This window comes from Gossypium hirsutum, chromosome D01, assembly GCF_007990345.1.
Source record: "Gossypium hirsutum isolate 1008001.06 chromosome D01, Gossypium_hirsutum_v2.1, whole genome shotgun sequence".
NCBI lineage: Eukaryota > Viridiplantae > Streptophyta > Magnoliopsida > Malvales > Malvaceae > Gossypium > Gossypium hirsutum.
Genome location: NC_053437.1, coordinates 30,375,348 through 30,397,752, shown reverse-complemented (window position 1 = coordinate 30,397,752; position 22,405 = coordinate 30,375,348). Strand labels below are relative to the sequence as shown.

At 32.6% G+C, this 22,405-nt stretch overlaps 1 protein-coding gene across 1 annotated transcript; it reads right to left on the bottom strand.

Annotated features, from left to right (window-relative positions):
* Nucleotides 1-106: 106 nt before the first annotated feature.
* LOC107922032 (uncharacterized) lies at nt 107-2,217 on the bottom strand. Its single transcript, XM_016851856.2, has 2 exons — nt 1,168-2,217; nt 107-412 (listed from the first exon to the last, which is right to left on the bottom strand). Exons 1-2 carry the CDS (start codon nt 1,781-1,783, stop codon nt 210-212), a joined length of 819 nt encoding a protein of 272 aa, XP_016707345.2. The 5' UTR covers nt 1,784-2,217; the 3' UTR covers nt 107-209.
* Between the last annotated feature and the right edge of the window lie 20,188 nt (nt 2,218-22,405).

Here is a 22,405-nt window from a genome sequence, read left to right as displayed (position 1 = left end):
GTCGTATATCATTATTGATAGCACCCTGATTCAAGTAACTTGATTTTAATTTCTTTTAAAAAAAATTAATTAGTATTGAATTTAAAAATGAACTCTGTACACAAATAATCAAAATTAAATTCATTTTTATTTAATGACGTTAATTGAATATAATTAAACCAGTTTAAATTTTTAAAAAATAAAACTCAATAAAATTTTTAAATTTTTAACTAATTTGCCTCGCTAAACTTCAAAACAGCTAGGTAAAATCCAGGCTCATCAACAAATTCAGTCATCTCAAAGGAATGGTCAGCTGCAACTTTCTGTAACGTGGTTTTGTCGGGCAAGTTTCCGTTTACAATGTCGGGAAACTCTTTCCGTTGCTGCTCTAGCACTTCCCTCCCTTGGGGATGGCTAATCACCACTCTTGCACCTATACAACAGTAACACTCACAATCTCATATTGCAGTCATGGCTTAAACAGCTCCTAAAAATACTAAATACAGTTCAGAGCCAGGGTGTTCAGATATGTAAGTAAAAATTGGGTCATGATCAAGGCAAACAAAAAACGACCCTTCCCATTGTTATCCCTAAGAAATATCCTCATACGCACACGAAAAATTGTGTAGGATACAAATTCTTTTAAGAAAAATGAAAAATAGAAGCAGCATTGCCTCCTTATTCTAGTAATTGCAAAATATACTAAGCCTTTGTTTCGTAAAAATACCATTGAGCCGATCAAATTGCATTTTACTTCTCTACTAAAAAATTAAGCAAATTAGTCCTTATATGTTAAATAAAAAATCAAATTGATCCTTTATGTTAAAAATTTCATCCAAATTAACGTGATTGATGAAATACAGTGGTATATGACATGTCAGATGTACCTCGGATCTTTATTTCTACGGTACTTTTAACACCTTTGTTTCTTGTTTGTTCCCATATGGTTGAAGTTTCCACTATGATATTCTAATGGTGAAAATGCCTTCTTTTCCCCTTCTGTTTTATTTGACACTTTCAATCACTTAACTCTGATAACTAAAACTAAGAGTCTGAACTCCGAACCCGACATTCTATCATTAGAACACACAGCTATTGGGTTCTAACCATGAAAATATATTATATGCAGAAATAGTTATAGCAAGCAAACAGTATCTGAACAAAAGTAAAAACTTAGAAATGGATTACCTGATGAACAACGTTTCGCCAGCGCCGCAAATATTTGGTCAAGTTCGAATGGCAAAGCAGGCAGAAAATAGAGAAATATGACATCAAATGGTGTCCATTTTTCCGGCACATAAATCAATTCTCCTTGCCAACACTTAACCTCATCGTATTGCTCCTTAATCCCAGCTAAGAAAAATATAGAATCATGGACTACAAGCAACAATTGGGTATTTGATGATTCAACTAAATGATCCACAAATCCTTCCGAACCGACCGAAACTAGAACCCTTGACGACTCCGATATTTCTCCGGCAGATGTAATGCGGTCGATATTTCGTTTAGCTTGCTCGGAATTTAACTCTTCCGAATCAAGAAATGACCAATCTTTTTCATTAAAATCTTCGATATTGATAACCGACACCGTCCCCTCGCTTGAAGTATTAAAAGCCCCTGCTAATGACCGATGACTGCATAGTGACTTACGAGGAAAACTGGATTGAAATGAAAGGCGAAAAGGGTATTGATTACATAGGGAAATGCGAGGGCTAATATGTTGAGGCTGAGATTGGAGTTTAGGAAGGAAGCTACGGGAAAGTGACGGAAGAAGTAGGGGGGAAGGTACTAGAAGTGACCCCATCGAAGCTAAGTATTGTATTCAATTATGGTTATAATCAAAAGCAAGCAGTTTCACTACACTTAACAATTTCCAATGAAGAAAAAGCTTAACCCCCTTAAGATTTAGGCTTCTTTACCCGGACTCGGCAATTTGGGGTGCCGTAACCGTGTCGACACGGGATACGGGTCAGATCCGCAGAAAACCAGCGGACACGGCGGTGGGTGAGAACTGAGATGAGAAGAGAAGAAAAAGAAAAGAAAAACTGATTCGTAGAGACGAGAGACAGAAGAGATAGACGATGGTGGGAGTAAGATGATGATAGAAGAAAGAGAAAAGACTTAGGGATATATTTAGCCGGGCCGATACAAGCTCCGTCCGAAAAGTGGGAAAATATGTCTGAACAAAATAATAAGGTTACTTCAGAAAACGGGTTAGGTATCTAGTAAAATTTTTTTGGTTCGAATCTAATTTGGCCCGACCTAAATTTGTAAAAGAAAATTTGGTTGTTTTGCTGTTTTTTTTAATTGTTTTCCGTTGTTTTATTGTTATTTCACTAATATTTTGCTACTATTTTATTATTATTATTTGAATATTATATAACTCTTGTTTTATTATTAGTTTTGCTACTATTTTATAGCTATTTGCTTGTTAAATTGTACCTATATTAGTGTTATTTAAGTATAAATATTTTTTAATTTATTTTTAATTTGTTGAGAAATATTTATTTTAATATTTTTAGTGTTTTTGATTAATTATATTTTTTTACATTTTTATATAAAAATAAAATAAAAAATTTTAATATGAATGAACCAGACTTAAGCAAAAATTTAGGCCTATTTTTTTGGGTCAAGTCAAGCCTAGGCCTATCAACCGGACCTAGAATTTTGTTAGGACTCTACCTTATACTATACCCTTTTTCTGTATTTAAACTTTTTTTTATTAATTTGATTATGTAAACTATATTTTTTTTCCATCTTCATACTTCAACCAGTCAATCGTCGTCAATAAGATGAAGCCCAATCATATAATTACATGTGGAAAAATATATTTTTTTATTCTTTCTTTTTCTTCCCTTTCATTATTTTTTTCCTTCTCCCCTTCAATTTTTTCATGTTCTCTCTCTCTCTCTCTCTCTCTCTCTCTCTCTCTCTCTCTCTCTCTCTCTCTTTTCCCTTCCCTTATTTTGTTTTTCTTTTATTCTTCTCTCCTTTCTTTGTTCTTCTCCCAAACTCCAACACCGCCGCTGCTACCATTATCACCAACCCTTCCTATTTCAATCATTACCTCTGGTTCTCATACTTGAAATCTTCAGACCACAAGGATTCAATGGAGGTTGAAGTGGTGGTGCTGCTCCTTATGACAGACTTAAACTTCGATAGTTCATGTTCATCGCCGTACATCACCGCTCTTTTAAGCACTTAAAACTCCTTTAACTTATTGTTATTCTTCTTTAGACGATGAGCTTAATGGTGTCTCTCACATCATTGGTTCTTCACTAGTAGTCTTTTTCGAGTGGGAGATAAAGTAGAGAAAAAGCTTTAATGGCAGAGTCACTTAACAAAGAATATCTGTAACACCCCTCACCCAGTCCAGTCACCGGACTTGAGCTATAGGATGCTACAACAGTTAATAAAGCATATCACATGCAAATCCAACATTTAACATTCAATTAAACAATAAAACATTTCATAAACCAAGCATAATATAATTTGTAAACAAATCTGAGTCCCAAATGAACTTACGAAAGCTCTAAAACAATATGGGAACAAATAAGGACTTAATTGAAATCTTAAAAAAATTGTTAAAAATTCTACAAATAGGCGTCACATGGCCATGTACCCAGGCCGTGTGGTAAGCTGTGACAGTGTGAAAAAAGAGTCGCAAGGCTGTGTAACTCACTGAAGCCGTGTGGGCCAAAATGCAAAAATTTATCAAAAGTCACATGGTTGTCTGCCTGGGCTGTGTAACAATTGAGACCATATGCAAAACTAAGTGACCATATCTACAGTACTCGCACGGGTGTGTGGCCAATCTATGTGACAATCGAGAATTGTATGGTACAAATGCTTACTAATTTCTAAAGAATACATGGTCGTGTCACCGGCCCGTGTGTGACACACGGCTGTGTGTCAGCTCATGTGGTGCAAAAATAAGTTATTAGAAGCATAACACAAACCAACCATTAAAAGGGACCTAAAATGCACATTCTAGCCAACGTATATACCTATTCAAACATGCACATTCTATGCCAAAATACAAGTTATAACATCTCCCTGAATACCTAACCAATATGCCACAACCGATATCACATCACAACAAAATTAATTCAAGTCATTCACTTTCAAGCATACTACAACATCAAGCCTATGCAATCACCACACCAATATCATTTCAAGGTGCTAAATCTCATCAAGTAGAGTATGCAAAATTATCCAAGGCATATATGCATCTTCATGATTCAAACCAACTAAAACAAAAACATTACTCATATGCATTACACTTATATTCACATAAAGAGAAGCCAATTCATAAATTCCAATCTCACATATACATGCCATTTATAACTGAGCAAAAATGTTCAAAAGTCTATTGAGTTGACAGGTGGATAGTGTGAGCTCCAATTTGATCCAACAGATAGCATGATTCCTAACAATATACAGAGAAGAAAACAAAACAAAGGTAAGCATACTTAATGCCTAGTAAGTTCGTATGAAAATTAACACAACTTACCCGAAAATTTCATAACTCAATAATTGAATATAAACATACAAGACGTGATGTTCCTTGACACCTTACACAATTCATGTCATAACCAAAATGGTTAGTACATTACCATATAATAAGTATAACATGTATATAAGTAACATAGTAAACATAATGACCATACTCAATTCATGAATACATCTATAAATATGAGCTTTTATTTCAATTCAATTTCATGATTTATTTTTTCCCGGAGAACTATAACAAATTAACCTCAAATACTCCAAATAGAATTGCTCAAATGAGCTATAAATCGGGATATTAACATTTACTTGGTGCCGCTCACACGAGCTGTGGAAATCCATAACGTATGCAGGAACCTTAACCATCGGTAAGGTATCCAACACCAGTACATGGTACCTGATACTCTTTAGACACCGGTACAAAGTACTTGCTGCATTTTAGACCATAATGACATGTCATTTGTATCCTAATCATTCACTAAGTTCACTCGGGCCTTAATTCCATATTCTATCTATTTCAATCCTTTAACATCATCATATACATGTAATACAACCATTTGCATTTACATATTACTTGCATTTATCAATTAAACCTCAATTTACAATTTAGTTCTCCAATACTAAACTAATTAGTTTAGGTAATTGCATCACAAATAACACACACAAATATATATACATACAATACAAACATATCAAATATTAAACGAAATAAGTATCATACGAAGGGCAAGTTTTCCTAATTTGCCTTAGACTTACCACGAGCGAAAATTACGAGGATAAAATTTTCTTTGAAGGTTAGAGAGTTGTCACACCTGGTTATCCTAAATACCCTAACTCGAGGAAGAGTTGGGGATCTAATTGAATAGGACTAGAAATTCACGGGCACTAATAAGACACTTAGAAACTTAAGTGACTGGTTAGGGAAAGTTAGATCTCAAATCCAGTTTAGTTAGATTAGAACCGACTGGTTCTATAGTGGATGACACAATAATTAGGACTGAGTGGTGGTAACAGCCCGTGGAGATTGTGCCAAGGGAATATAAATAGGATGAGTTGGAAACAAAATTCTTCATAATTCTATTTACCTACCTTCTCTTTCTCTAAACCAAGTATCATCTTCTTTAGAAAATCTGAAGAATAAGAAGAGGATGTAGCTGTAGAAGGTTTTGCATGTTGTTACCATCATGAGAAGCCAAGTTTGGTAGTAGAGAAATAAGGAACTACTGTCAGGACGAGGGAGGCTTTGGCGGGTTTGACAAGCTAAGCTACCAAGAATAAGGAAACAATGGGAGATTCTATAATCTAACATGACTAGTATGATCTCTGTTGGTTTAGTATGACATGTATGCATGATAACATGAATATTTTCCAATGCATATCAATTGCATGAAACAATACATAATTTAGGGGTTTGATGTACTCCATGTTATTATGTTGTATGAAAATACTTGCATGTATTGCATGATAATTTTAGGGAAAAACATTGAAGGGATAGATGAAGTTAGGAAGGGAAAAGGGAAGTGACCCTGTTAGATACCGCCATGGGTGAAGCTCTGGGCCTTAAGGAGGGAACACTGCCATGTTCGAGCTTCAATGTTAAGTAGTGTAAAGGAGGTAATGGGAAGAGGATTCGGGAAATGAGAATCATGGAAAGGTATTTACCGCGATGGTGGTATCAATTGGTCTTTCAGGGCAACATCGTGACGATGATATATGGCGTAAGACCATAGATGAAAGATGCTATGGCAGTCTAGTATGAGGTACGTAACATAAAACTATGGATGAAAGATGCCATGACAACATAGTACAAGGTATAATGTATATGGTGTAAGACCATAGATGAAAGATGCTACGACAACCAGGTATAATGAGTCAGACCATGGATGAAAAACTCCATGGCATCATATGATAGTATGCCAGGATGGCGGATCGGTATAAGATCATGGATGAAAAACTCTACGGCATCCATAAAGATAGTCCGCTGGGACAATAAACATAGAACAGGTAGTCCGCTGGGACAGTAAACATAGGATAGATAGTCTGTTGGGACAATAAACATAGAGTAAATAGTTTGTTGAGACAATAAACATAGAAAAAATAGTGTGCTAAGATAATAAACATAGAACAGATAGTTCGTTGAGATAGTAAACATGGGGTGATTCGCCAGGACCAAGGGAATACGTGGTGAGAAAGGTGTAAATCCTTAGCTTGGCTAAGGAAACTAAAAGAGTCTACCGGGACATAAGAACAGATAGCCCACCAGGACGTTAAACATGGGTTAAGTAGAGTAAGACCATAGCTATATGACACTAGGGTATCATGGGTAGTTCACAAGGACGTTAAAAGTGGAGACGTCCGTCAAGATGTAATTCATGGGAATCACAATAAGGAAGTTTTCCATTCTGGAGGTACATCGGGAATTGAATCAATAAGAGCAACGTGATTGGCGCAATAAATCACAAGTATAGATAAGTGAGGAGTGACCAAAAGGCATAGACCATCGGAATAATAAGAGAACTTGCCAAAGGTAATATGGAATAGGGCTATGAGCACGTCAATTGAGTTTGCCAACGAAAACCTAAGAAAGAGTTAGTTGTCGGGTTTACCTCAAAGGAAGATTATCGATGAGAATGATTGAAAAAGGGGTTTTACCTCGAAAGAAGGTTCAAGCATATGCCAGATTGCAAGAAAGACATAGTGAGGGTAACACGTAAGAATTTTCCAATTGGGATGGATCATCTGATAGACCACAACTATAGTACGAGGAATGCTAGGCGCTAGCTATGCTAGTAAATCTGTGTTGCTACTAACGGTACACAGGGAGTTTTAATTTTGTATTTCATTTTTTGTCTCCTGATCTAGAGAATCTATATGACATTACTGAATGGAATCTCACTAAGTTCGTTTGAACTTACATTTGAAATGTATGGTTGCAGGGTCAATGGTTGACTTGAGGATTGTAATGGGGGATCAAGCCAGACATAGCCAGACCCATGTAAATGGTGGTAGCTGCTTCATGCATATAGAAGGGCAACCTTTAATGTCACAACTCAAGGATTTATTGAGTATAACTGTAGCAAAGTCATAAGTCCTATTAAGCTATAATAACTTTTTGAGTCTCTTGAGTTGGAATGGCGACATGAGTCTAGTACATGTATGAAATAATAATTATTTAAATGTTTAAAATGAGAAGTTATTATTATTATAACAAATAAGGGTATATAATTTGTCTAGGGTTGCAAATAATTAGCTAGGAACTTATTAAGAAATTCGGGTAATTGTGGCATTCGATATCCAGATTTGGTGGTCGGGTCAGATATAAAGTATTACATGTCTGATGTATTTTCAGTCTAGAAAATCACATATTTCTCTGTATCTTTTGGAAGTCATCACTCTGATACCCAAGACAAGGTATCTCCTACATGGACTTGATAGAGGGCATAATAGTCTTTTAAATAATTTGCTCAATTCCGACTAGACTATGAACCATTTAGATTACCTATAATATAAGTTGTCTTCTCACATTATGATCCAACCACATAATTCCACTTTAATATTAGTTAAACATTAGGTAATCAGTGAGTTAATATTTGCTTTTTCATTTTGCTTTGTGTGCAAAAACTGTTGAGGAAAAATACAAACTATATTAATGTGAAAGATGGAATTTTATTAAATTAATCTGTTTGAAAAAAAATTAAAATTACATACGATGAAAAACTACACTTCTAACATTTTGAACTTTTAGGAGCCCATGTTATATCCTTAAGGATTGAGATCCTAAGGGAAAATTCGACACCAGAAGTGATAATGAGATACTTTTATGCTACTTAACAAATAACTGATCATATAGAGTGAATAATATTCACATCAAAACCATCATGGAGTCAATAAATGTGGTCATAGATAATTCTCCCTCTACTGAAGAAGACTACGTAGAAGATGATTATGTATATGTTCCAGATTTTGTTCAAACAATAGATTGGAAAATAATTGAAATAGATGCATATAGGGCTGCTAAAATAGGGTTAGAGGTTAAAGCCCTTCTCAAATTTTTAAAAATATCCTTCGAAAAATGTCATTGAAAATCTTACTAATGGAAGAAGAACTAGAGGAAAAAAGATCAACTTTAGAGAAATGGTCAAGTTGGCTTGCTATGTCTCAACCATTGAGCAAAAAATGGTTGAGGAAGCATTGTAAGATAAACATTGGTTGAATGCAATATAAGAAGAGCTACAACAGTTTATCCATAATGGTGTTTGGAAACTTTTTCCTCATCCTCAAGGCTGTAATGTCATAGGAACCAAGTGGGCTTTCAAAAACAAAAGTGATGAACATGGAAATATTACTTAAAATAGGGATTGATTTGTGGTACAAGTCTATACACTATTCGAAGGTGTTGACTTTAATGAAACCCTCACACTAGTGGCCATGTTAGAATCCCTTCATCTTTTACTTGCCATTGCATGTAACATTTAACTTTTACAAATGAATGTTCACTGTACAATTTTAAATGGATTTATCAACAAGAAAGTGTATGTGGAGCAACTAAAAGGTTTTATGGATCCTCATAAGGCTAATCATGTAAGACCCCACACTTGACTATGTTGTCAGATCCGAATGTATGATATCACATTATTTTGTCGAAGCAAATCAAACTATCTTACTAGATAATCACAAAGTTTTAAAAAAAATATCATATTAAACTTTTTATTCATCCAACATTTTCATGCATATCCATTCTTAATGTCTAAGACCATAATTTATCAAGTTACAAAATTATAGGAGGTTGAGTTAAGAGTTAGGACTCAAATCCAAATTCAAATTCCAATTTTTAACATTATGTCTTGAGGTAAGGATCTCCAAGTCTCGAGATAGACCATATTTATTAGTACTAATTTTCATTTTAAAAAATAACATGTTTTGAGACACTCAAATACATGTCTCAAGGTAAGGTTTCTTATGTCTCAAGACAAGCCTCCCCTATTTCCTTATTTTTTTTCTTCAATTTTTCCTTGTCCCATGACAATGGCTACTCTGTCTTGAGACATACATCCAATTGTCTCGAGACTTAAAAGAGTAGTCTTGAAACCTTGGCTATTTCCACTATTTCATTCTTGAGGTATCGAGACATGATCTTCTTGTCTCAAGACTTAATGGTAAAATGTCCTAAAATGCTTAATTTCAAATGTTCAAAACATACCAATTTGTATATTAAATATACCTAAACTTTACCTCAATCTCCAATTCTCAAATTGACATAAATACATAGAATCAAACACCACCAAATTATAAAAATTCATGTATTCATATTCAAGCAACCTATTACCACATTCAAACTCATATTAACTAACATAACTAGTTACTAATTAAATGATGAGATTCAAATTTACAAACCATTTAGAACAAATTATAAAACATACCAAAATGCAAAATCAATTACATGTCTTAAATGCCCTAGGTACATGTCATATAACTTGAACTCATATTCACATACAAAAGATGTAGTAAATAGATACTGAGCAACTGAACCGTTGAGTTGGATGCTTAATTCAAAATCTATGTCTACTCATGTCCGAGACTTGCACCCAGAAATAAACATAATCTTACGCTAATTATTGAATACTCAGTGGTGCTAATATAATTCAAATTGAATATGTGGAACGACGGAAATGTGCAAGTGTACACAATTGCAACAAGTAATAAAGTGACAAGTAAATGTCGAGTTATCGTACCCATAGGGACTGTGAAAAGAATTATTTATGAATGCTATTTAAAACACTTTGGTGAAGAAAAATATTTTGTTTGAAGAGGGTGATTAAAAACTAAGATTTTAAACTAAGTGAACTAAATAAATAAATCTCAAATGCACGATTTCAAAATATGATTTTAATCAAGATGACATAATTGTGTTAGATTTATTACATTTCTTAACTTAGAATTATTAAACTCATGTTTATATCGGCAACTCGGTAATTTGCTAACTTATGATCATACTCACCTACCAAAATCCATTTATCTCTTGACTATATCCCTATGTCAATTCAACCGATTAAACAAATCTTAATAAACAAATATGTTATTGCACATACATACTTATTAAATCGAAATAATCTCTTGTACATATCCCTATGTCAATTCAAACAATTAACTCGATTTAATAAGCACATAAAAGACTATGTGAGGTAACAAAGTATCCTTACCTTGAAACAGTTTAATCACAATAATCTTGCAAGTTATGCAAGGCAAATGTATCGTCAGATACCGTTGCTAATCTAACCCTCAGCTACCTTAGATGATTAAACATGCACTGATTAAGTACTGTGTCCATTAATTACAATTTCAATCCATTTAAATAATTAATTCATTAGTTACCTAAAAATTGTAATGCAAGAATAACTTAGTCATGATTTTACTTAATCAAACATCTTACCGAGGCCTATAACAACATAAACACAATTTCAATAATTTTAAAAAACGAAATGCAATCAACCTAACACGAATTAAATTCAAGCTAAATTGATTAAATTAACAATTCCAACAACATAAATATTCATAGATATGTTCAGCATAACAACAACAGAAATTAAAGAGATAAGGAACAATAATCAAATCCGGTGTTTTTCCGTGGCTTAACTAGTTGCTCCATTCTTCCTTCTCCATTGTCCTCGTCGACCAAGGCTGCTATGAACACTTAATTACTGCTCCAAATAGCTGATGAATGTCCCTTTCCCAAGAAGAGAAATCGGCAAGAGAGCAAGAGAATTTTGGAATGGAAAAGAAGAGAGAAAGTGGAAAGAAGAGAGGAAAGATGTGAATGCTTGAGGTGTGTTTCTAAAATGACCAGCTTAAGGGGGTTTTTATAGCTGAGGTGGGCTGCTAAAAATAGCTAAAATTATCAGCCAAAGAGCCCTCCCTTGGCCGGCCACACAAGTGGCAAGGTTGATAGTTTCAACTTTGCTAATTTAGGCTTGGGGCAAATCTGTAAAGCCACCAATTGTGGAGGGGTTTGAATGTAACTTGAACAAGTCTTCAAGGGTCTCTTTGCAAGCTTAAATAATCAGCTAATAAGCTGATTTTGGTCAGCTCTTGGGATGGTTTTTGGGCTGTCCATTTCTTGGTCGATTCGGTTCACTCGGTTCAGTTCAACTGGACCACTTTTTCATAATTAATTAATAATAATTTATTAACCCAAATTAAATTATATATAAATTAAAATTAATTATATTATAAATTAATACATACAATTTTGGACCGTCTTAGGCTGAAATTTAGTTCGCCTTGATACTTCAAATTGCTTCTCGATTTTGCGTTTCTAGCAGTGTCTGCCGAGCCATTTTTCGCCCTTTGTGCAAATTTGTCAAAAATAACCAAAATTCATCAAAATTAATTATAAAGTTAATTGAAATTCAACATGTTCATATTTTAAGTTCACTTTAATTATTTTGTAAAAGTTAATTATTTTTTCGACAAGAATTTATCGAAACTGTATGATTTTAAGTTAAAAAGGGTATGTAAAAATGTGTAAATTTCCGTGTTTCCAATATGCTAAATTAAACTAAAGAAAACATGAAAAATACAATATGAACTACATTAATTTACACTATTTCTACTTATCACCAAATCAAAAATCACATCATTCCCAAAGTTTCTCATTCAATATTCATCTTAATATGTCATAATCTCATATCACATTGTTTTAACATATTTCAACATGCTATGCAATATTATTCCAATACTTGTTTATTTCAGCCCTTATTAATCGAAGATAGACATTAGGTTGAATAAGCGGATTTGTTTAACAAATGATTCCTCCACTCTTTGGGAATTGGGACTGTTTTATTCTGTCACTCTGGTTGCCTGGAAACGATGGCTTCTAGTGTTTTTCCAACTTGTTTTATTCTACCATCCCGAGTTTCCCAACAACGATGGTTTAGTATGTGCTCACTGTAACAACTTGTTTTCCAGTAGTGTTAGAAATAGTGGTTTCAAGACCATAATTCCACGTGTCCGTCCATAAATATTAATTATTTAATACAAGTTCATTAGTATCGTATTAAATTTTGGTTAAGAAATTTTAATTTTTCGATAGTTAACTAATTAGAAATGATTAAATCGTAAAAGCTTGAAAAAGTTAGTCCTAATAGTTAAAGGTATTAATTGGTTAGTAAAATGTGAGTTGATGGATTTATGTGTTAATTAAACCATATAATAACTTGGTGGAAAATTATGGACTAAGTTTGATTAGTCATTAAGTTATATTTAAAAGGGTAAATGGTAAAATAATAATGGTTATCATAAACAAAAATAATAATAATGTAAAACTATCATCATCTCCATGCCATAGCTAAAAATAGGAGGAGAAAAACCACTATTTTTAAGCTTAAGTTTCGGCAAAGCTTGGAGTAGTGCATGTAAGTGATTTTAAATCCTATTTTTAGTAATTTTTGTGTTTTTGTAATCGTTTTAGCTTAATCTAGTTTAACCCGAGGGTTAACTTGTAAAATTATTAAAAGTTTTGAAATATGCCATTAATGAGTTTAATGTATTTTTGAAGTTTGATGGTAGAGTATGAAGCTTGGGTGTTAAATAGGAATATTTTGTTAAGTGATTTTGTATAATTTTTAAGTCTAAAGATTTCATTGAAAATAAATTAAATTAGACATGGTTTTCTTGTAAAATTTTAGCATGTGAGGACTGATTTAGGATATTTATAAATTCGATTTAATGGATAAAAAGTTTAATTATGGAAATAATCATGTTTTGGTCCTAGGGACCAAATTGAGTAAAATGTAAAAGTTTGGGGAAAATGTGTAAAATTGTAAATAAGAAATCATATGTATTAAATTTAACTAGTATATGAAATTGAGGCTAATAATTGAAATAAATCATATTATCGATCAAGAACAAGTAGATAACTGAGGAAAAAGGAAAGTTGCGAAATAGCCTTTGAACTTTGACTGTTTCTGAAGTTTAGCCCTGGTAAGTTCGTACAATTTAATTTTGTATAAATTTAAATGATATATTATTTGTGAATTGAATTGTTGAATACCCTGAAATTGTTGAATAGAAATAAAGAATATGAGTTGATGAAGTAATTAAATGGATCATTGATGTTCGATATATATATTTTGAGCAGATGAACATAGGATAGGATACAATTCGCATGCCAATAGGTTATATCGCTTGTTGTACGGGATTGATTGGTGGTGAGATGAGGTTTCTGATTTATTCTTGTTTACTGATTATACTGAAGTCCAACCTTTTTTGCGAACTATCATGCTATATTAAAGTGATTCAGGTGTGTTACTGGGGGAAAATGTAAAGCTTTCGGGCTTGGCACTTAGTGCCTAGGTGTGTTTTGGAGGGATGTTAGCTTATGCGCTTGGCATTCAGTGCCTAGGTGTATTTCAGAAGGATGTTAGCCCATGGGCTTGGCACCTAGTTGCCAAGTGCGTTCTCGGTTGGATAGCTCATTTGAGCATTCTGGTGTGTTCTGGATCGTTAACCGAGTATCTGAATCTGTTATATCGTTGAACAAGCAGACTTTCATTAGTTATCTGATTTATAATTCATGGTAGAAATGGATATAAGGTTTTCTAATTAATTAATTCATCAGCCTAAGTGTTTTCTGACCTTTTTTTAAGTCAAAATTATGCAAGCCTAAAAATTTCAGCTTAACTTGAGTTCGTTTACTATGTCTAATTCAAGTTTTATTAATAGGGACTAAATTGTAACAAATACAAAATATTAGGACCTATTTTGAATTATAAATTAAGTGTGTTTCTTTCGAATTTTATCCACTACGAGACTAATCCTAAAATTTTACCAAGTTTCCTTATCATCTAAGGCTCTAATTATACTAATCAATTTTCAGGACTAAATTGTAACTTAAACAAATTAGGATACCAATTTAAAAAGATAAAAATTCAAACCCCCAAAGCCCACACGGCCGTGTGTCATTAATCGACTGTGTTCGCGCTGTGATCGCACACGCCCAAGTGGAAATCTCACACGTCCATGTATGATAGCTCTAGTCTCCACACGCACGTGGCACTTACCCACATGCATGTGTGAAAACCACTAAACATATTTTTGCAAAAAACTCATTTAAAAACCCAATTTTGCATATTTTAATAGCCAATTAAACTCGATTTAACTATGATTCATTAACATACATACACATACACCTTTAATTGAATTTACTGACATCAATTAAGCCTTAATTATATAGAATTAGACAATCAATTTCATGCATAACAAACACAGAATAAATCAATCAAGTGGCATTCCTTAGTCGCTAGTAAAGCACTCCATGGAAGCTTCATTTAAAAAATTGTTAGTATAAATTTCATGTCTCACACACCGTGTTATCAATCACCGTGTTATCAAGTAACAATACATCGTAAATCATTCAATAATTAAACTCAATCATGCCTCCAAATTATTATAAAACCATCCAAAATAAAATGTCCAATGTCCAAAGTCCAATTACAATCAAAATTATATTAATTCCTGGGAGTTCCACAGTGCCCGATTACAGTTTCTAAAACGTGTAATAAAGTCTCTACCAAGCCTAAATTTTTTGGAACTCTTTTGCTCGGCTCCTCAGCTCCTCAAGCCCGACGATTATCTGCACGAATTATGAGGGTGTGAGCTTTAAAAAGCTCAGTGAATGTTAATAAAAACGACTAGTAAATCAACAACCAAATCATGCTTAAATCACATCCAATCAATCACCAATTACTAGCCATAGTAATGAAACATGTCAATTAAATTTCCATATGCTTTATCAATATCAAGAATCAATTATTCATGGCTTACAAACATCGAATGATATAACAATAATCACACATAAATATATTGGCATACACTTCTCATGGCTTAATCGGGTGATCATACATCGAATAACGGATCTCCAAACTCCCACAAATATCAAATACAATCCACTGAGTTGAGCGGGCCGAAGCATACGCTCTCTTATAGCGCCTCAAATAACCCCTTGAGTGGAGACTCATGTTCAACACTCCCTTATCTAATCCAAACAAATCAGTCCACCTAGAGCCATATGCTCACAATGTCATAAATAAAGTTGAATACTCACAAATCCTATGACATACCAACTATATCCAATGGATCCACCATACATGTTACCAATATATTCAGTCAAACATAGCATATAAATCAGTCTTTATTGTGCTCAATTTAATGTGACAAAATGCTTATGTGTAACATGTAACATAGCCATTTAACACCAATTAAATCAAACATTTCATTTGACATTTTCATATGTTCAATTATCAATTGTAACACCAATATATCATGATCAAAAACTATTGTAAACATGATTTAATCATCAATATAATTAGCCTAATTAAATCAGCAATTCAACCACAATTAATCAATTGAAATCATTAATTAAGCTACTAATTCAATATAAATGAGGGTCTATTTACCAAATTGCCATTAGAAACACTCACCACACAATTTATTCCACCACAAACAAGTGTCAACCAAGCAAATCCAAGCTTCAATTCTGGTTAGCTCGGCCTTCTTCAAGATTCAGAGCTTTAGCAGAGTTAAAGTAGACATTACCACCTTTCCAATGCTATAATAAACACAAATTTTAATTAATTATACTAATCGAAATCCTCTCACAAAGATACCTTACCGGATTTGTAACATCAAGTCAAAAACTCGATTCCTCACAAAATCGATCTCTTCAGCCCCTCTAAACACATTCAATCATCAATACTAGACCAAATACACTTATACTAAGCATCAATTTCATCTTTAAATCAATTTCATAAAATCTCGAAAAATCGGTTCATAAAGATGATGAAATTCAGATTTCTTTAAATTACCTCACAAATTATGTTTAATCTTGATAAATAAGGTAAAAAAGACTTTTAATAAAAATCTTTTAATAGATCTATTTTGAGTTGGAACATTCATTAATTTGTGGATTTCCTCTCAAAATTCAAGATCCACCATTAAAGAACTATGTGTTCATGAAAGAAGATGACATTGATAAAAATCCTTTAATTAACTCTCAAATCATGTAAAAATGTTTCTAATCATCATAAAAACAAGTTTAGAATTGAAGATTACCTTTGATTCGCTTTAAATTCGTTGATTGAAAATCTTGATTCAAGAAACTTGAGAAATTTTAGAATATTTTTGGATACTTTTGAGAATAATGTCGAGTGAATTGAGAGAGTATTTTGAGAAGGAAATTGGTTGGATCTATTCTCTGATGATAGAACTTTAAAATCATGCAAAGAAAATGAATTTTAAATCTCTCTAATCTGATGTAAAATGTGTGAAAAGTGGGCTAGATACATTAGTTTTAAAACTAAAACCACCCACTAGAAATTTAAAAATTGAGAAATTTGCCTAATGACCACTCCCACATTTCCCTTTCTTTATCAGTTAATCATTTCCCTCCAAAATTCTAAATTTTAAGGTTTATTTGCCATATGAGTTCTCTAAATATTTCCATGTTTTACAGTTAAATCCTATTTAGTTAATATTAAAATGTTACTCAAATTACCCCAAATAAAAATTATTTTAAAATTCTTTTTCAACCCAAATTGATTATTTTCACTAATAATCATTTAAAATCTTTAAAATTAATTTTTCAAAAATAATTTTTTTAATTATTGTTTAATCGATTTTAGATGAAATTAACCTCCTAAATTAAATTAAAAATTACTAAAAACCCTATAAATTCCTAGTTTCACACTTGGAACACAAAAAAGTATACCTAAAACTACTAAACCCGGTTTAGGGATATTACTTGAATAGATAGGATGAAATGGTAAGTGTTTTTATGTATGAATATATAAGTTTTAATGCAACTTATTTAGTATGAATTGTGGATAAATTTGGTTATTGAATTGTGGTGTTAATGAGGGCACATTGGTTAGGCACTTAGGTTGGATGTTTTGAGCATGTTTTGAGCATGTTTAATTGTGTTTTGAGTAGGTTTAAATGTTGGTAAATGGGTCACTTGATGTCCAGGTAAGCATGTTTTGTAAACTTACATTTGAAGGCATAATTAGGGGACACGGGCTACCACTCAGCCTTGTGCTGCACACGGTCTCTTTGCATAGTCGTGTGTTTCAAGTCAGTGAGCTACACGGTCTGAGACACAGCCTACAACACGATCATGTGACCCAAATTTAAATCAAATATGGTCTAGCACATGGCCTGTGACATGGTTGTGTGGGGGTATTTTGAATTTTCACACGACGATAGAGAGTTACATGACCTGGCAACACAGCTGTGTGACCAAACTTTGAATGCACACACGGTCGTGTGAAATTATTTCAAAAGTTACACGGGCTGACACATGGCCATATCCCTGTGCCACACGACTTGGGCTTTGTCACACAGCCTGGCCACTTGGCCATGTGACTCCTATTTTAAAAATTGTCAATTTTTCCAAACTTTTCTGATTTGTTTCAAAATGATCCCCGAACATTCCCAAACTATTTTTAGGGTTCCGTAGGCTCGGTTTAAGGCCCTTGATTAATAAAAATTATTGAATGTTGTTATTTAATTTGTATAATTGTTTCTATATGAAGTTAAATGCTCTAATTTGTTTTGTAATACTTCGTAACCCTGATTTGATGATGGAGATAAGTTAGGGGTGTTACACTCACGACTCGGGTTGCCTGGCAAGGATAGATTTTAATACCTACTCAACTAATAAAGGTGACCCTATGTCATGCGAACTATACTCAGACTACATCTAACACTGTTTAACAAGGCAATAACATCATAATCATTATTGTAACTCATATCATCATAGTATCAAAATCTCATTACTATATATAAATACATTTATATCATACATATATGTACACATGCATATAAACCACAATTCAATCATTCATAGCTTGACTTCGACATTTGCGATATCAATTCATCATCATAGTTTTAGGGAAAGATATGATTACCTCAACTTTTGTTTCATATTTGTTATCAACGACTTACTAGACCAGGAAAGAGTTATTGAAAGTGAATTATAAAAGCACAAAACGATTTCGCTATTTGTTGTTCACTTTTGTCTTTGACCCTAGACAATTTAACTTCATCGTTAGCTATGTACAATAATACAATTATAAAAAAAGATATTAGTTTATAATTATCAAATGTATGGCTAACAACCAAGCAAAATTACATCCTTTACAAATAAATACCTTTTTAATCTGAATATGCTAATGACTTGTATATCTTGATTCTAGTTATGAAATTAAAATTGGATTTCTTATTCTTTCATTAGAGACCCTTTACTTTTAATTTATAGCATAATTTCTTAATAGCTTTCAATTTATTCAATTTAGTCCTGAATGTCATAAAACTAATTAACAGTTTAGTTGAATTTGTAACCAAATCCAACACTTTTTAAAACTTTCTAACTTAGTCCTAACATGATCAAAGCTTATCATCCATAAATATATGTCTACTAAGCTTAAATTCATCAAATTGAAATAAAATTGATAATTGAAGAATTTAAGGCATGGGTCTACTTGATTAAGCTTGAAGGATAATGAAAATATAAAATATTCAAAAGAAAACCTTGTATACCTTAATGAACTAGAATTGCAATGGCTATGGAAATATGAAAGATTTTATTTCTTTCCTTCCTAAGTTTGGACGACAAAAATGGAGAATATGATAAACATTCTCTCTCCTAGTTTCTCATATAGTATATATACTTTAACTAATGTAAGATTAAGCTTAAGTAATTATGTCTAGTTAGTTAATCAAAGATTACTATACATTATAAATTATAAGATAATGTTAATGAATTTCATCATAATACCTTCTAACTAATGAAGACTTAATAGTCAAATAACCATTAGGTCCTCTACTAAATTGCCATTTAAGCCCTTTTGTATTTTCCAAATTAAAATTTAATAGTGATTGCATTTTTGCAATTTAGTCATTATATTAAAAATAATAATTTTCTCGATTTAATTGTTCGACTAACCTATAACATATTCATACTAGACACGTAGATATTTTTATCCATAATTTACTAAACTCAATTTACAACATTTGACTTCAAAATTGCCTTTTTCTATACCGGTTAAATTTGGGTCGTTAATAAGGCATGTTTATAAACTAAGGTCTTGTATGGGTTGAAGCAAGCTCTAAGAGCCTAGTATGAGCGCTTGTCATGATTTCTGTTACAATAGAAGTACGACCAAGAGGGTATGGACAAGACTTTGTATTTGAAGAAGACCAAGAGTAACATTACTATTTTCCAAATCTACATTGATGACATCATTTTTGGGTCTACAGCCAACAAGTCCAAAAATGAGTTTATCCAGCTTATGCATTCAGAGTTTGAAACAAGTATGGTTGGTAAGCTCACTTAATTTCTTGGCTTGTAAGTTAAGAAATTTGAATATGACATTTTTGTTAACCAAGAAAAATATGTGTTGGATATGGTTAATAAATTTGGGCTTGAATAAGCTAAAGTTGCTCGAACTCTTATAGGCTCAAGTGAAAAGTTGTGTCTTGACAAAGATAGTGTTCCAATAGATTGTTTGACTTATGAAAGAAGAATTAGGAGCTTACTTAATAGCTAGTAGATAAGATATTTGTTATTGTGTTTGAGTTTTTTTTCTCGTTACCAAGCCAAATAAAAAGAGTCTCATCTCAAGGCTACAAGCGGATTATCATATATGTAAAAGGTACATCTAATTTTGACTTATGGCTTTCTAAATATAGTAATTTAGCATTTGATGATTATAGTGATGCATTGGGCCAGTAATATCGATGAATGGAAGAGCATGCCCAATGCTTATTATTATGTGGGGAACAATCTTGTTTTATGGCAAAGCAATAAGTAGAATTCCATTTCATTATGACAATACTAGTGCAATTAAAATTTCTAAAAATCCAGTATTGCACTATCGTACGAATCATATCAATATCGATATCATTCTATTCTTGAACTTGTGGAGAGCAAAAATGTAGTAGTTTATTATGTTTCAATTGAAAATCAGCTTGCGGGCATTTTTACAAAGAGCTTTAATGCTAAAAGTTTGAAACTCTAAGGAGTTGATGTTTGTTGAATTTGAATTCTTCAGTTGGTGTGGAAGGGCACACAATATTGCTATATGAACGTCTACTCTTATGATTTTTATCTTTATTTGGTTGACATTTATTCTTTTTATTTTGGGTTGCCCTGTTCTTTGTTGAGTTATCACATATATGTTGGGAAGTGTTTGTTTTCTTAATGAGATAGAGAGGCAGCTATTGGAGTTTTTATAGGGTGACTAGGACTCTTTTATAGTTGAAATGAGTGGTTGTTATAGTGAAAATATGGAATTTATTAAAATACGTACAAATGAATTAGAAACTAATAAGATATGCAATAAGGTACCCAAAAAGTGAATATTGTTTATGAATTATAAGCAAATTTAGTTAAATGACTATTATATAAGCTAATACATTGATCTAATAAAAAAGTTCAAGAAAATCGATAACGAATATTAGAAAGAATTTGGGATATGTTCTCAAAATGATTAAATTGAAAATTAGAAATGAAAGCGTAACTAACATTGATAAATGTTATGCAAAGTGTAAGGAAATTTATAAAAGAAAATTTATGGAAAGTTATAGAGAGATCCACCAGCATAAAATTTAGTAACTCTTATCTGGGATCACTATGGTCCGGGTAAAGGGAGTTATAAGGTTTCTTGTCATGCGTGAGCTCTATTTTATTTATGAAAGTGTCTTCATATCTCTTCTCATAAAAAATGGTGGAAATTCTTGTGGAATTCGTTTGTGATTCGATAACTCTTGTGAAACTTGTGTGTGGCCTTAAAAGCAAAGTGTAGCACCTGAAGCACGAATTTATGAAACCTTAAAGGCAACGTATAAATACACATGGTGTTCTTGACAGTGCTTTTTCCTAAAAAAGAAAATGCTCCTAAAGAGGCTTCACTCTTGAAAGTTTAAGTGACCAAGAAGGCAGGATATGCTTAGAAAGGCTATACCATAATTGGTGCATAATAAGCCTTTGAAGAAGGTTGAGTGTTTGGTGAGGTTGTGTTTCCTCATTTAAAAGCTTTAGGATGCGAAACTTTTTTTTTTAAAGTAGAGATTCCTAGTGCTTGAGAAATTCAAGTATGCCTTGAAGGCTAAGTGTAGCAAAGCTAGTCTTGAAGGAAAAGTTTTTTGATGATTTGAGCTTGATTTGAATGAAAAGGTTTTTAATAATCTCAACTCACTGTTAGGGATCGACCCGATTAAACAACAAATAAAAAATAGCGGAAGAAATTGAGAAATTGAACACATAAATTTAACGTGAAAAAACTCCTCCAAAGAGGATAAAAATCACGGACAAATATAATTTTACTATAGTGGCAAAAAAACGAAGAGTACAAAAGATGGAGATAAAAGCTAAATCCCAAAAACCTGAAAACAAATAACCCTCAAAACGTAAACACAAAATTCTCTAAATGTGTTATGAGTTCTAATCTCTAATGGGTGTATTTTCTAAAGTTGTAAAAAAACCTATACATAGGCTAAATTCATAGGTCAAATAATAATAAAATAATCTAAACTAATCAGATTTTGATTGAAACAAATAAACAGAGTTTAACTAAAAGATTATTTCTTAAATTTGACTAAAATAGGAGTCTTACTTAATAAATTTCCACATTGACTCATATTTTCACAACGCTATCTTTGCCAAAGCCTACCACGAGCCTATCTTGAACTATGCAGGGAATTAACTAAGTCGAATCTGTGCTTAGAAACTGGAAGACTTCTAGCCTTTGACTTGTATACTGCCAAATCAAAACTAACTTGGATCTGATTTTCACGAACACAGTTCCCTAACTTTTCAAAACCTGCATCCAAAAGAGAACCTCTCTTTAACGAAACGGTCATA

Bases quoted from the DNA above. Each gene is read 5' to 3' on its own strand.
- LOC107922032 (XM_016851856.2), bottom strand. From the start codon at position 1,783: ATGGGGTCACTTCTAGTACCTTCCCCCCTACTTCTTCCGTCACTTTCC. The intron at 413-1,167 runs GTAATCCATTTC...ACTGTTGTATAG, and splicing joins GGCGAAACGTTGTTCATCAG to GTGCAAGAGTGGTGATTAGC.